This window comes from Eptatretus burgeri, chromosome 2, assembly GCF_056783735.1.
Source record: "Eptatretus burgeri isolate ZD-2024b chromosome 2, Ebu_testis_v1, whole genome shotgun sequence".
Lineage (NCBI taxonomy): Eukaryota > Metazoa > Chordata > Myxini > Myxiniformes > Myxinidae > Eptatretus > Eptatretus burgeri.
In genome coordinates this window covers 71,116,429-71,133,770 of record NC_140962.1, presented here as the reverse complement: position 1 = coordinate 71,133,770, position 17,342 = coordinate 71,116,429, and the positions used below count along the sequence as shown (strand labels likewise).

General features: G+C 45.1%; 1 protein-coding gene across 1 annotated transcript in view; it reads left to right on the top strand.

Moving 5' to 3' along the window:
• WDR75 (WD repeat domain 75) overlaps nucleotides 1-15,254 on the top strand; it is a 110,678-nt gene extending 95,424 nt beyond the window's left edge. The window contains exon 21 of the mRNA XM_085869718.1: nucleotides 14,784-15,254. Within this exon, the coding sequence (XP_085725844.1) occupies nucleotides 14,784-15,015 (232 nt within the window). The 3' untranslated portion in view covers nucleotides 15,016-15,254. The remainder of the gene's footprint in view (nucleotides 1-14,783) is intronic.
• The last annotated feature ends 2,088 nt before the right edge of the window (nucleotides 15,255-17,342 follow it).

Here is a 17,342-nt window from a genome sequence, read left to right as displayed (position 1 = left end):
TAGTGTTGTGGTTACCAGATTCACAAACCACCATTCAGGTCCCTTAGGTGAGGTATCTCGGTAAGTACATGTGTAGTTAGGCCCAAACCCGTTGTCTAGTGGGAATACATGTCATTTATACGTGCTGCGACTCTTCAGGATAGCCGTTTTTCTTTCACTATCTTTATTTTGGACCAACCGCCATGATCACAACCACAACATCAACCACCAACCACAACCACCGCTTCACCACAACCGCCACGACCTTCCCGTCACACCTCGCCACCGTAGCATCGCCACCGTTCTTGCCCCGCTGTGGGTACCGGTGTTGGACTCATGCAGAACGCGCGTCGAACAGCGTGTACAAAATCACGGATTTTCTGCTTCAAAAACGGATCAAAAACGACACACGCCCACTTTTTGCCGTCCAATCGGTGAGCGAGGGGCGAATTGGCCCCGCCCCCAGGGCGATCGATATATGCAAATTTGTGGATCAAAAAGCCTTCACGCCCACTTTTTCTCGGGCCAATGGGGAGCGAGGTGAAAGGTCAAAGGGAGGGGGTCAAAGGCGAAGTTACGGGGGGATAAAAGGACGGTGTTCGTCAGTCAGAAAGAGTCCAAAGAAGAGTCAGCAGAACGAGGTCGGAGAGTCAAGAAGAGGAGAGTCGGAAGCAGAGGGTCAAGACTTCGCGGGCGGTGGAGCTGCTCGTCGTGTGCGTTGGAGTCGGAACGGAGGGGACGGAGCTGTGGAAAGGCGGCGACACCAGACGAGGGGGTGCTCGCGTCGTGCAGGAAGCTGCACCCGAGGGAGGCCGACAGCGCGACCTGGCCGAGGTGGAGACGCTCGTCGCACATAATAAAGATCCTCTATACCCCGAGCATCAGCAACCCCCTCCTGTTTCCCCCCGCGCTGAGATAGTGCGACCAAGGGGGCCCCGTTCCCACCCCCTGCCAGGCACTGTCCACGAGGCCCGCGGAGAGAGGCGCCATCGCCGCTCCGCGTCTCATCACCAGACGGGTAGGCCCGACCCGGTCTCGGCCTCAGGCCGCCTCATTCTTGAGGTATTTCTTTTCCTTGGTTTTGGGTATGTGTTGTCGGCGCCGTCTGTGAAGTAGAATTGTATAAGTGTTGCCGTGTGCTCGGTAGTCGGTATTAGCTCTGCACTGTGTTTTCACTTTTATGTTTGCTTTTTGTGTAAATGGAATTGTGTTTTCTTTTTTTGTGTGCATTTGGTGGAATTGTATTTGTGTGCTTTCCGTGTGCCGAGAATAAATGTGCTTTATTGTTGAACTGTTTCCCGCTTCGCTTCGTCTTTTCCTCCATTGAATCCCCATCTTGCTTCACGTAAAGGGTTGGTAGTGGGCTGAATACGCCCGATAATTAATCGAACCGTCGAGGTCGACGATAACACCGCTCGGTTATTCTGATAGTACGGAACGGGTCGCTTAAGTGGCCCGTGTCCGAAGTCGACCTGCGGCGAGGTGCGATCGCCCGGTCTACCCTCCGCGTGGGTACTTAGGTAGTTCGAATTTGGCGAGCAACCCTATCCCACGCGGGGGCTGATTGGCTCGATCGCGGTGAGACCGAAAGGTCCACCCGTGACTGGTTCCCGGCGTTAGTCCGAGAGGGTCACGACTGGATTGTCCGTCCGGTGGGCGACGTGCCGCGATTCGAGTTACGTGGCCGTCGCACGCCGGCGGGCGCGAAAACCGCAACAATATATATATATATATATATATATATATATATATATATATATATATATATATATATATATATATATATATATATATATATATATATATATATATATATATATATATATATATATCTTCTTCTTCTTCTTTCGGCTGCTCCCGTTCAGGGTCGCCACAGCGGATCATCTGTATGATCCGCATAGTGATTTGGCACATGTTTTACGCCGGATGCCCTTCCTGACGCAACCCTGGTCGCCTCTTACGACACAGGGATATGGTACACCTATTTTAACCGGGGTATACACCGGCCCAGTACACTGGTACTCATTTCGCCGACCTCGGAAGGATGACAGGCTGAGTCAACCCACTGGTGTATTAATTCAGTGGCCCAACGGGGCTTGAACTCAGGACCTTTTGAATCCCAAGCCGCTGCCCTAACCACTGCGCCAACACCAGGCTCATATATATATATATATATATATATATATATATATATATATATATATATATATATATATATATATATATATATATATATATATATATATATGTATATGTATATGTATATGTATATGTATATGTATATGTATATGTATATGTATATGTATATGTATATGTATATGTATATGTATATGTATATGTATATGTATATGTATATGTATATGTATATGTATATATATATATATATATATTGTTGCAGATTCGCGCCCGCCGGCGTGCGAGCGGCCACGTAACTCGAATCGCGGCACGTCGTCCACCAGACGGACAATCCCGTCGTGACCCTCTCGGACTAACGCCGGGAACTAGTCACGGGTGGGCCTTTCGGCCTCACCACGATCGTGCCAATCGGCCCCCCGCGTGGGATAGGGTTGCTCGCCAAATTCGACCTACCTAAGTACCCACACGGAGGGTAGACCGGGCGATCGCACCTCGCCGCAGGTCGACTTCGGACACGGGCCACTTTAAGCGACCCGTTCCGTACTATCGGGATAACCGAGCGGTGTTATCGTCAACCTCGACGGTTCAATTAATTATTGGGCGTATTTAGCCCACGACCAACCCTTTACGTGAAGTAAGATGGAGATTCAATTAGAGAAAAGATGAAGCGAAACGGGAAAACAGTTCAACATAAAGCACATTTATTCCGCGGCAAACGGAAAGCACACATGTACAATTATACACCAAAAGCAAATGTAAAAGTAGAAGAAACACAACAATTCTGCACAAAAAGCAAATGTAACAGAAAAACACACTGCAGATCTACTACCGACTACCGAGCACACGGCAACACTTATACAGTTTTACTTTACAGACGGCGCCGACAACACATATACTCAAAGCAAAAGAAAAAGGGACCACCCTCAACGATGAGGGGGGCAGACGGGCCTGGGGCCGAGACCGCGTCGAGCCTACCCGTCTGGTGATGAGCCGCAAAATGGCGGAGGCGCCCCGACTCCGCGGGCCTTGCTGGCACTGCCTGGTATGGGGTGGGAACGGGGCCCCCTTCTCACACTATCTCAGCGCGGGGGGAAACAGGAGGGGGTTGTTGATGCTCGGGGGAATGAGGATATCTTGCTGGCTCGGGTCCCGCGACGAGCGTCTCCACCGCGACCTCGGTCGCGTTACCGGCCTCCCCTCTCCGCAGCTCCCCGACTCTGACACGAGCGCCCTCTCGACTGCCTTCGCCGCCGCCACCTCTCCACTCTTCTCAGCTCCGTCCAACTGCTTTCTCTGACTCTTCTCTTCTCAACTCTCCTTGACTGACTCCTTTTCGGCGAGCGAACGTGGCCCTTTATAGCCCCCGGGGCTTCGCTCCTTCACCTTCGACCCTTCACCTCTGGCTGGCTCCCCATTGGACAGAGGAAAAGTGGGCGTGAATGATTTTTGATCCGCGAATCTGTATATTGCGATTATACTCCAACGCACCTGGAGGCGGGGCCAAATCGCCCCACGCTCGCTGATAGGACGGAACAGAAGTGGGCGTGAATCGTTCTTGATCTGATTTCTTCGGAAAGGCTGGTGTTTTTGCACCCGCCGCTCGGCGCGCGCCCTGCACGAGTCCAGGATCGGTGTCCACAAGCGGCGCGGGAATGGCGGTGATGCGATGGTTGCGAGAGCAAGATGTGACGGCAAGGGTCGTGGCTGTGGTTGTGAAGCGGCGTTGCAGTTGGTGGTTGTTGTGTGATGGCTGTTGAGACGTGGTTGGTGGTGGTTGTGGTGGTAGTAATGGCGGCTGGTCCAAAATAAAGATAGTAAAAGAAAAACGGCTATCCTGAAGGGTCGCAGCCCGAATGAATGACATTTATTCCCTCTAAACAACGGGTTTGGGCCTAACTACACATATACTTACAGAGATATCTCAGCTAAGGGACCTGAATGGTGGTTTGCGAATTTCGTCAACCACAACAATATGTATGTATATATATATATATATATATATATATATATATATATATATATATATATATATATATATATATATATATATATATATATATATATTTATATATCTCCCTCTCTTTGTCTCTCCCTCTCTTTATCTCTCCCTCTCTTTATCTCTCCCTCTCTTTATCTCTCCCTCTCTTTATCTCTCCCTCTCTTTATCTCTCCCCCTCTTTATCTCTCCCCCTCTTTATCTCTCCCTCTCTTTATCTCTCCCTCTCTTTATCTCTCCCTCTCTTTATCTCTCCCTCTCTTTATCTCTCCCTCTCTTTATCTCTCCCTCTCTTTATCTCTCCCTCTCTTTATCTCTCCCTCTCTTTATCTCTCCCTCCCTTTATCTCTCCCTCCCTTTATCTCTCCCTCCCTTTATCTCTCCCTCCCTTTATCTCTCCCTCCCTTTATCTCTCCCTCCCTTTATCTCTCCCTCCCTTTATCTCTCCCTCCCTTTATCTCTCCCTCCCTTTATCTCTCCCTCTCTTTATCTCTCTCTCGATCTCTCTCTCTCTCTCTGTCTCTGTCTCTGTCTCTGTCTCTGTCTCTGTCTCTGTCTCTGTCTCTGTCTCTGTCTCTGTCTCTGTCTCTGTCTCTGTCTCTGTCTCTGTCTCTGTCTCTGTCTCTGTCTCTGTCTCTGTCTCTGTCTCTGTCTCTGTCTCTGTCTCTATCTCTGTCTCTATCTCTGTCTCTCTCTTTGTCTCTGTCTCTATCTCTATCTCTATCTCTATCTCTATCTCTATCTCTATCTCTATCTCTATCTCTATCTCTATCTCTATCTCTATCTCTATCTCTATCTCTATCTCTATCTCTATCTCTATCTCTATCTCTATCTCTATCTCTATCTCTATCTCTATCTCTATCTCTATCTCTATCTCTATCTCTATCTCTATCTCTATCTCTATCTCTATCTCTATCTCTATCTCTATCTCTATCTCTATCTCTATCTCTATCTCTATCTCTATCTCTATCTCTATCTCTATCTCTATCTCTATCTCTATCTCTATCTCTATCTCTATCTCTATCTCTATCTCTATCTCTATCTCTATCTCTATCTCTATCTCTATCTCTATCTCTATCTCTATCTCTATCTCTATCTCTATCTCTATCTCTATCTCTATCTCTATCTCTATCTCTATCTCTATCTCTATCTCTATCTCTATCTCTCACTCTCTCTTTATTGAGTCGTCAAAATAGGTGACCCATATTGTCAGTAATTCTGTCTGTTTGTTTGGATGTTTGTTCGTTTGTCATCAGCATAATTGGTAGTAAGCTTGAGTGGATTTTGACCAAACATGGGTGGTAGGTACAATGGTACATCTTATGACCTAGTGCTTAGGAAATTGTGATGGTTGCTAGGGATGCTCTGGTTCCCTAGCAACAACCGAAAAACCTTCAAAATCGGTACCGTTCACACAAAATCAATTCCGAAAGCCATTATCCCACGTAGGGTTATGAAATTTGGCACGAATGATCTACAGGTGATGCTCCATCAAATATATTCCGTTTTTTGTGATATATGGAATACTTTACCTGCAGTGCCCCCTACAATTGTGGTATGCGCGAAAATTGAAGGCCCCCTAGCGACCAGGTGAGTGCATCGATATGAATGAAACTTTGCAGGTTCATGGTACTCAATGAGTACTACAAGTTTGCTTCAGGACATATTGACCGATTTCGCTTAGATCAGGGGTCAAAGGTCAATTAGTGCAAAAATCTATAATATGCGAGAGCTGGAGGTGCCTTCGCGCCAAATGCTACTCCTCCTAGGGTTATGGTCGGATGGTCATGAAAATTCACACGCATCGTCTGGAATACATTGTGCACAAACGATCAAGCCGGATTTTCGATTTAGATCTTTGTTCACCCACAGCACCCCCTCAAACTTTGGGGATTTCCGATTTCAAACCGCATTTTCGGTACTTTTCATTCTAATGGATACCGAGTAGTTATCAGTAGATGGAACTGGATGAGATTTGATATGCATAATCTTCAGGTGATTCCCTATCCGCTATATGACATCCATTTTGCTCTATATCTTATAGTTTCCATGCTTGGCGACCCATCGCCACCTACCGGCTTGTCTCTCTTTATATCCCTCTCTCTTTATCTCTCTTTATCTCTCTTAATCTCTCTGAATCTCTCTTAATCTCTCTATATCTCTTTCTTTATCTCTCTCTCTCTCTCTCTCTCTCTGGCACCCCCTGCTGAGGTGTGGTGCATTGTGTCATGGCAGCGGTGTGAGTTCGAGTGGAGGCCAGTGTTATTCTCTCCCCTGTCGTTTAATATTTTCGTCTCTTTTTCCTCTTCCCCCTCCGCTTTTCACTCCCATCTCACTTCTTCTCGACTCGCCTTTCTCCCTGTCTCTTCCTTTCCCCGTCCCCTTCCTTTCCTCGTCTCCTTACCTTCCCACCCTCACCCACCCTGTTGAGTTCGTTACTCCCCCCCCCACCCTTTTTCCCTGCGTGGTTCATAACGGTTTGTGTTTATATTTTTCGTTCCCTTACCTTTCCCCTTTTCTTCTTTGAGACGAGAGAGAGACAGACAGACAGACAGACAGACAGACAGACAGACAGACACAGAGAGCCCACAGCTTGTGGTATAGGTAAGCTTCGAGCCGGTAGCCTACTCCGTTATCGAGTGCGTTCCTGTTTACCTGTATTACGGGTGTGTTTTTTGTTTCGCGTCTCCTACGGTGAGACACACGTTTGAGCGGTTATATGAGCCTTCCCCTCATTCCCTCCCTCACCCCTCCCCTTACTTCCGTTCATTGAAATCAAAGAATGTCGACACGTTCCCGCTACGCGGCCTATGAGGCCTTTATGCGGAAACATGGCGTCGTGTGCGTTCCTCCAAACGAGGTCAGTGTTGATGACATTGTTACTGCCATTGGTAATATGGTTGGGTTTGAAAAAGTCCGCGCAGCTTCTCGCATGAACAAACGAGTAGTTGTTTTTATAACGGACGATCATTTAGTACATGACATCGTCTCAACTGGAATATCAACTGAAAATGGTTATTTCATCTTTGCCTCCCCTCTCACCACAAGCAGTGCCAAAATTGTCTCAGTAATGTCCCACCTTTCATCAACAATGAAGCACTGGTAAAATAATTATCTCAATTCGGAACCGTAGTCTCTCAGATTACAATGTTACCTTTGCGATGCCGGAACAAGCAGGCTCGACACGTGATGTCTTTCAGGCGACAGGCGTACATTGTGCTTCCCTCATCTAATGTCGATAAAGTGCTTAATGTTGTCTTTAAATTTCACATAGATGGACACGAGTCCCAGGTGTATGCGTCGACAGAAACACTGAAATGTTTTAACTGCAATGGTTTCGGCCATTTAAAACGTTTCTGCCCAAAAACTGCATCCCCAACAGCCGAGGATACTATTGTCCCGTCTAATACGGCCCCACCTGTTAGCACCGACAACCCTGTTACAGTCTCAGAGAACGAAACATCAGATCCTCAGGATACAGAAGACAGTACCTCAAGTGTTTGAGATGGGTTTACAACTATTCCCTTATTAAGGAAAAGAAAAACATATCAGAACGAACTTAACCCACATAAAGGAAAAAAAGTGGTTTGGGCTGTGAGTGAAACAACTCCGGGCTTCCGTGACACTGTGTCAATGGAAAATCGGTATGAGTCACTCTCAAATGATGAAATGGACCCCCTGTTGGTAGATCAAGGTGAAGGGGATTTACTCCCAGGGAAAATTAAGGAAACCACAGTCAAGATCCCTACTTCTGATAAGGAAATTGAACCATGTAAGGATCTTACCGAAAAGGAACTAAAAACTGTCTCCAGAACCCCCCAATTGTGTCACGAGTTAACCACCAACGACTCCTCAATGGTGGAAATTGCTCCATCGAATACCCCTGAAGTCATACCTGAGTGTTGTGACAAAGCTCTGAAAAATCCGCATCCTGAAAAAACCTGAGGCAGACGCTGATACTACTACCCTCCCCCCTCCCCTCACTCCATCTCCCCCTCCACCCCCCTCTACATTACTCAAGGTGGAATCAGAGCCTCCCTCACCCCTCCCCTCCACGTCGAAAACAGAACAACCTGATACCTGTATACTACAGAGTATAAACACAGTTTGTGAATCAGAAATTGAAAAATTTCCAGATAGTGCTTCTGACATGTCAGAAGGAGAACCAGATAACATCGAAGAATTCCCTACAAACAGTACTCCTCATGTCTCACCATCGCAAATCCTTAAATTCTTAAATCATCCTTTATATCTATGTCTTTTCCTAAAAGTAATACTTTTCTGACTTACATGGTTTTATTATCGACCTAATGGCAAAAATGGCAAAAAGTATCATTCGTCGACCTAATGATTACCATTTCACCGAACCACAGTGCAGTAGGCTTAAAAAGCACATTGTTAAAGCTAAAATGGAAATGAAATGATGACCTGCATGCACTTCTTTGCTTGCCACCTCTTCATCACTAGGGCGATCCTTGGCAGCCTAAACATAAATGATGGAGCAAGCCAGTCCAGGATGCTCCAAGTAGTCAACTTCATTAAACAACAAAAATTAGATGTAGCTTTTTTACAAGAAACCCACTCTACTCCAGCATCGCACAGTGTTTGGAATAGAATGATGAAAAAGACCGGTTATTTTAGTGATTCCAACTCTCGCACAGCAGGAGTTGCTTTTCTGCTTAGTCCGCACTTTTGCCCTCTACAACTTTCATTTCAGGAAATAATCCCAGGTTACCTTGCTTCCCTGGATTTTGTTGACAATAATATTGAATTTACTTTCATAAATGTCTATGCTCCTTCAAAGGGCACAGACCGCCGAAGTTTCTTTAAAAGGTTACGACTCCACATGAGGCAATTAGATTTGCAAAAGTGCATTGTAATGGGAGGTGACTTCTATTGCACCGTTCAGCCCGTACGTGATCGGAATGGTGCAGAACCTCACCCCGGATCAGCCAGACTGCTGTCTGACATAATAAGGGATTTTAGTCTTCAAGACATATGGCAGATACAAAATCCAAACACCCATCAGTTTACTTGGAGTAAAGTTTCCAACAATCAGGCGGCCCTTGCCCGGATGGATAGATTTTACATAAACTCACCCCTTATTAACCCCTCATCAACCACGAGAATTTCTCCATCTGGTTTCTCAGAAATCACCTTATCACCATGTGCTACCGAATAGGGTCGTCTCCAAATCGCCACTCTTTTTGGAAACTTAACATCTCCATATTAGACAATCCCTCTTTTAATAGTGCCTTTCAAAGTGTATGGTCCAATTTAGTAGGTGCTCAGCCCCAATTTAAAGACCAGCGGTTATGGTGGGACAACATAAATGTCCAAATTCGAAATTTCTGTCAACATTTCTGCTCTTTACATACACAAGTAGAACGCAGAATAAAAGCGGAACTGGAGAAAGAAATTCTTCAGATTCAATGCAACCTAAAAACCCACCCTGCCCCCCAACAAAAACTAAGACTGCATGAGAAAAAGTCTCTTCTCAATAGTATAATCACCAACCATACCCAAGGAGCGTTAACGAGATTACGCTTTCAACACCTTCATCTCTTGGATAACCTAACCCGGTTTTTCTTTGACTTTGAATCAAAATCGCCTCATTCCCTAATCACTGCTTTAAAACGTCCTGATAACTCGGTCACTACCAACCCGGTAGAAATTAAGAACGACGCATAACTTTTCTTCTCTAAACTTTACCAGGCAAAATATGTTGATTTAGAACTGGTTTCTCAATTGGCGGGTGGTATCGGTGTTCTCTCTCCCCCAGACAAAAGATCGATTTAGAATCACCACTCACACTCGAAGAACTTTCTGTTGCCCTTAAGAGCCTGAATGGAGGGAAATCATCTGGGCTGGATGGTCTACCAGCAGAGTTCTTCAAAAAATTCTGGGACCTGATTGGACCTGAATTGCTTTTGGTCTTCCGAGAGAGCCTGGAGAAGAATGAACTCCCACTAAGTTGCAGAAGAGCTGTGCTTACTTTGATTCCTAAAAAAGGAAATCCCTTGCTCATCTGACAGTGGAGGCCAGTGTCCCTGCTGTGTACAGACTATAAAATCCTCTCTAAAGCTTTGGCCTTCTGTATTTCACCTCTACAAAAGGATATTATACACATGGACCAAACCTACTGTGTCCCCGGTGTAATATCCAGGATAGTATCTCTGTTATTTGAGATGTAATTGATGTTTGTGAGATAAATCATGGAAGTTGTGGCCTGGTCTTCTTGGACCAGGAGAAAGCATTTGACTGTGTTTCTCACACATCCCTTTTTGAAGTTTTTAATTTTTTGGGTTTTGGCCCCCTCTTTCTATCACATATACTGTTGTGTTATTCAAACATAATGGCCTTGTTAAAAATAAACAATGAACTTGTACCCCAATTTGGGGTTGGGAGAGGGATAAGGCCGGGCTGCCCTCTTTCAGGAATTTTGTATACTTTATCTCTTGAACCCTTCTTAAACACCCTTCGTAAATCCTTATCTGGTGTCACTATGGGAACTAATCCCTTAAAAGCATCGCCTATGCAAATGACATCTGTGTCTGCATAAATCATGCAGAAGACATTGTTAAGACTAGTGCGGGCCCGTACGTGCATACCCGTAGGTGCGTGCCCGTACGTGCGTGGCCGTACGTGAAAAAGAAGAATTGTGATGACACTCGTGACGTCATAGCACCATGTCCTGTCATTGGTTGGCAAATAAATGGCCGTAACTTGGGAACCGCTTTTCCGTTTAATATCAAACCTTGAAAAGGCACATCCACAGGTCCCCAGCAATATTCCTAGCAAGTTTCAATTAGATTGGACAAGGGGTTGTCGAGAAACAGCGGTCGCAGACACACACACATTCAGACAGACAGACAGTCACACACACACGGAGATTGCTGGAATTATAGATCGATAGATGATGAGGACCTTGGATCTCTTTCGTAAAGCATCATCAGCCAGAATAAATTGGGCTAAAACAGAAGCACTGTGGCTCCAACCCTCTACCTATCCCATATCCACCCCCCCTTCCCTCTCCCTCCTTGTCTCCCTGGCAATATTTCTTGGAAAAGTGACGGGATCAAGTGATTGGGAGTGTTTCTTGGTCCGGGCGATTTTGTGAGGCATAACTGGGAAGGTTTGTTGGCACGCATGGAACTAATTTTACTTTAATGGAAGAGTTTACTCTGCCAACTGTCCTTCCAAGGCAGGGTACGAGTCATCAACAGTCTGGTCACCTCAACGTTATGGTACAAGGTTCATGCCCTACAGCCACCTGCAGACATCGTGGACAATACGTATACAGAAATGCATCACTCGTTTCTTCTGGTCTGGAAAGCACTGGCTGCGACCGGAAATCCTGAACTTACCAGTGGCTGAAGGTGGCCAAGGACTTGTGAATGTCAAATGCCGCATCATGGCTTTCCGGCTGCGAACAGTATGGCGCTTCTTGTATGAACCCTGTTTGGTTTGGTCTGGAGACAACTCACCAGTTGCATTTTCCTACAAGCTGGACAATTGAACATTGCACAAGAGTTGTTCTTGATGGACTCAACCAAGATAGATTTGTATGGGTTACCTGCTTTTCACCAAAGCCGACTTCAAAAGCTTTCGGCTGCCGTCGTGACCCCTCGACCTACACTGAACCCATGTTCTTCAACAAGCCACTGTTTCACAACAGTTTATTTGAAGGCAATGAAGGGGAAAGTGCTTTCATTCAGCAGTTCATAAACACTGCAATAACGAAAGTGTGCCACTTGAAGAATGTCACTAATGATAGGTGGATAAGTGCCACTGCTCTTGTGTCAGAGGTTGGCATTGGATCATGTTGCAAAGTGGACAGCGTGCTGAAATCGGAACTACACACCGACTGTGCCTCACAAAAAGTTTGGAAAAAAAACCCATACCCACCTCTGACTTTTCCCCACCTTCCCCAAACCTTTATCTATCTGGCTCTACTAGTCCAGAACCTATTGGTTTTGGCCGATCTCGATCCCTTTCTGGGAATAATCGAAAAACCCTGAACATACAATGCTTAAAAGTCCTTTTTCCCTCTTTGTCCTCCCCCTATCCTGTAGATGGGTCACAGTCTGACCAAAAACCCCTCCCCTTTATCCTATTTGGAATTGGTACTATAGACCGCCTGTACCAAAACGGATCTCCAATGGAGAATCACACATTGGGTGTTGCCAACAAATTCTCTAATTCACCGGTTTTCACAAACAAAAAGTGAGCAATGTCCCTTCTGTGGACAGACCGAAATGCTACCTCACGCGGATATACGCTGTAACCGTTTAACCCCTTTATTGGCTTTCCTGAAGATCCTTTTGGCATGTCTCTCGAGTAATTTTGATTTTCCAGCCTTTATTTTTGGCCCGAGTATGCCCTTCCACTCCCCAACAGCAATCCTAATTCATTTTTTTCCTTTCACAAGCTAAGCTTGCTATATAAAAGACAAAAAAATCAAAAATGTGCAATGATTTGTATACAACAGATAGTTTAGAAGTGTTTAAAGCCCTTTGTGTTTCAAGAATCAAACTGGAGTTCTGGTGTTGCTCTCAGGTACAGGTGTTTGAGACCCAATGGTTTATAAACAATGCCTTCTGTAAAGTATCTAAGGGTCAGTTAAAATTCACTTATAAGTTAGTTACTGTATACCCTCTGTCTAAATTTGTTGTTTGCTTGTGATGTAAAATTGTGTGCAACTATGTGAGCCTCTGCATGTGAGGCAATCAATTTTTGTATTTTTGTAATAACAAGACGTAAAAGTCAGTTTCTCTTCTCTTCTCTTCTCTTCTCTTCTCCCTCCCCTCTGCCTCTCTCTCTCTCTCCTCTCTCGCTCTCTCTCCCCCACCCTTGGCAATCCAGTCAGAGAAGCAATGGGTGGTATCTGTGTGTATATATGTATACACACACACATATATATATATATATATATATATATATATATATATATATATATATATATATATATATATATATATATATCCTGGTGTTGGCATAGTGGTTAGGGTAGCTGCTTGGGATCCAAAAGGTCCTGAATTCAAACCCCGTTGGCCGCTTGAATTAATACACACCAGGAGGTTGACTCAGCCTGTCATCCGCCGAGGTCGGCGAAGTGAGTACCAGTGTACTGGGCCCGGTGTATGCCCCGGGTAAAATAGGTGTACCATATCCCTGTGTCGTAAGAGGCGACCAGGGTTGTGTCAGGAAGGGCATCTGGTGTAAAAACTAAGCCAAATCACAATGCAGATCATACGGATGATCCGCTGTGGCGACCCCTAACGGGAGCAGCCGAAAGAAGAAGCAGAATATATATATATATATATATATATATATATATATATATATATATATATATATATATATATATATATATATATATATATATATATATATATATATATATATATATATATATATGCCTCACACATACACACAACCATGAGAAGTTGCATAAACTCCACACTATGGGTTGGGTACTTCATCTACATAAAGTTTATAACCAGAAGAGATTCAATAAATTATGGACGATCTTTATTGGTGACGAGCTTTTGGCCAAATATGTCTTCTTTTTTTGTCCACAAGAACAGCAGGCATGCAGATAAGATACATGTATATAGTTACGGGTTTTCCGGCGAGGTCACGAATGGGCCACAGATAACTGCGGTATGAGCGTTGCGAAGCAATCACTGATGCTGTCTGGGACGAATAATTTAGGCAGGGTCCTTGTATCCAATTCCTGCTTTACATTTCTGACAAATTAATCCCCCCAAAATAGGGAACCGTGCTCTCGATATCATACTCCTATAAAATAACAGCTGAGCAGAACCGTAAGTGGTATGTCGGATAGTCTGACCGAAGCGAATCAGCGTTGATGGCTCTTTATGCTTTCCGAGTGAGCGATGAGAAAGATCGTGTAAATCGGTGTGTAGTCGTCGGCACGTCCAGGAAAAGAGCTCGGCTGATTCGCATTCGCTCCTGGCTGGCTTGCTCGTTCGCTCCTGACAGAGCCCATCTCTGCACAGCTGCTCAGTCACTTGGCTCATTCCTGGAGGATTAATTTTGGCTCTTTGCTTCCTGGACATACTCGTCACTGAGTTCTGGGCTTGTCGGATTAATAAGGCCTCAGCCGAGGCGTGGTCAGCATTCCGGCGCAGATTGTTCATGGCGTTGCCTTCGCATTGGATAGCACCTCCGCCATCCTTGAATGACAGTATGGTATCGAGGTAGTGTCTTTGAGTTATTTAGTATGGGTTTGATTCTTGACCAAATTATAAACTGCTAGATTGGCATGGCATTGCATCATAGTGTGCTGTCCCTCGGATGAACGTGAAGCTGGCATGAACTTGGGGACATTTGACACTGCAGTGTCTTTTGCGAAAGTTTTGAGTCTTGCAGTGAAGAGAACCAGCACCATGGCCAAATTCCTGTCCATACCGGCTTTAGTTGAATGTGGAGCCTGGTCACCCATGAAAGACTTTGGCCATAAAATATTTCCTGGCTAACCCTGCAAGATGGGATTAATTGTGGGTTTTGAAGGATATTGTAGTTGTCGTCGACCTCCTTTAGCTGCCTTCCTCAATGGTCAACGTATAGTTTTTGATAACAGGAATGCAATTGCTTTGCTTTGCTTTGTTTGAAAGACTTAATGGTGACTAATTTATGGTTGCAGAAAAGTGGAGGAACCGGTGGGAGAGGAGGAGGAGGACGACGACGATGAAGAAGATATTGAAGCTCATAGCATCACAAATGAGGACACTCAAAGTCAAAGTGAATCGAAGGCTCTGGCTGCAGTTGAAGATGAAGCCTGTGATTTAGGAGTGCATATGGACCAGACCGAAGTGGAAGAGATAAAAAGGCTACAAACCGCTGACTACTCCTGGCTGAATGATGTATCACTCTAAAACTATGCGATTACTCGTGCTCCACATTTGTGCACCTTTTGCAATATCATTTATCATGTTTGGTGTGTTTTTAGTTTTTTATTAATTAATTTGCCATCATGCTTTATAAATCTGATTGCGTTAAAAAAGCAATTTGACTGTGTTGTTGTCATACCCCTGGGAAAGTTTCACCACCTTTGAAATGCATCACTGCAAAGCCTGAAATATTACCATTATTAAATGGTCTTTTACTACGTTGATTATTGGTTGGTAATTAATAATATCTTTAAATTTTATTTCACCAGAAGAGATTACCATTTTGCTTATTGACGCTGAAACTATATTCATTTTCTAATTCCATGCTCACCTGAGCAGCGAGCTACGTATTCTGTATTTTATGATGATGGAGAAACGAACATGGAACATAATGGGTGAAAATGAGAGGCACCGAAGAGGTTTTTAGAAGAAAAGTATTTTGAGTTGAAGTGGGAATTGAAATCTACTTCATTTGGAAGTAACCTCTGAGGATATGGGAGAAATTTATTTTGAACGATGCTTGCCAGGTTTTACCCATGACCTCAAAGCTATCGAGTCCCATGTGGTTATGATGAGCTTTCTTTAACCCTTTGAACCCGAGAGGCTGGTTTTCCACCTGCTATTCAAATCTCCATTTACCCACATGGCCGGTTTACCAGCTGCTATGCAAGCCTCCATATACCCCAGTGGCCGGTTTACCAGCCACTATGCAAGCCTCCATATACCCCAGTGGCCGGTTTAACAGCCCCTATTCAAGCCTCCATATACCCCAGTGGCCTGTTTACCAGCCCCGATTCAAGGCTCCATATACCCCAGTGGCCGGTTTACCATCCCCTATTCAAGCCTCCATATACCCACGTGGCCGGTTTACCAGCCCCGATTCAAGGCTCCATATACCCCAGTGGCCGGTTTACCAGCCCCTATTCAATCCTCAATTTACCCCATTGGCCGATTTACCAGCCCCTATTCAAGCCTCTATATACCCTCGTGGCCGGTTTACCAGCCCCTATTCAATCCTCCATTTACCCTCGTGGCTGGTTTACCAGCCCCTATTCAAGCCTCCATATACCCCAGTGGCCGGTTTACCAGCCCCTATTCAAGCCTCCATATACCCCAGTGGCCGGTTTACCAGCCCCTATTCAAGCCTCCATATACCCCAGTGGCCGGTTTACCAGCCCCTATTCAAGCCTCTATATACCCCATTGGCCGGTTTACCATCCCCTATTCAATCCTCCATTTACCCCAGTGGCCAGTTTACCATCCCCTATTCAATCCTCCATATACCCCAGTGGCCGGTTTACCATCCCCTATTCAATCCTCCATATACCCCAGTGGCCGGTTTACCATCCCCTATTCAATCCTCCATTTACCCCAGTGGCCGGTTTACCAGCCCCTATTCAATCCTCCATATACCCCAGTGGCCGGTTTACCATCCCCTATTCAATCCTCCATATACCCCAGTGGCCGGTTTACCATCCCCTATTCAATCCTCCATATACCCCAGTGGCCGGTTTACCAGCCCCTATTCAATCCTCCATATACCCCAGTGGCCGGTTTACCAGCCCCTATTCAATCCTCCATATACCCCAGTGGCCGGTTTACCAGCCCCTATTCAACCTTCCATCCCATTTCCCTGTTGCCTCATTGTTATTTTATTTTAAAAATTTGTACGCACTGTCAAGACTCATTTGAGAGCTTACAGAAACGCATCACAAGAGGGCGGGAGAGGGAAGGAACAAAAAAAAAAACAGTGGGAATGTGGAAGGGAGAGGAATGGGGTACATGGGGTAAACAAGATGGACATTCCAGGGTCTTTCAGGAAGGAAAGCAGGGAATTTGAAGGAGGTGGGTTTGGGGTGGATTAACGGGGGTAGAAAACATTGAGGATTTGGATGGGGGATGATAAGAGATGGTGGTGAACAGCTGTTTTGAAGACCTGGAGGGAAGTGTGGGATTGAAGAGAGTGTGGGAGTTTGTTCCTAAGGTGGGAAAAACTGTGGATATTATAAAAGAGTGTTTTTGAAAACGTTTGAGTGTAACAGTGAAAGTAATGTCTGGATTTGTTGGATTCGCTATATGTGCTGGATATCCCTTATTGTTGGGTTTTCCGTGTGTGTGTGTGTGTGTGTGTGTGTGTGTGTGTGTGTCTGTGTCTGCAACACGAGGCTCCACAGCACAAACCAACAAACCGATTATTTTTCAAATGGTAGTCCTTCAAAAATAGGGTGTCTATTCACCGTCATTTTTTATGAGGAGTGCCAGTTGGCAAAATACACAAGAGGAAAAATCTTGCCAGGAAGAGGAACAATTGT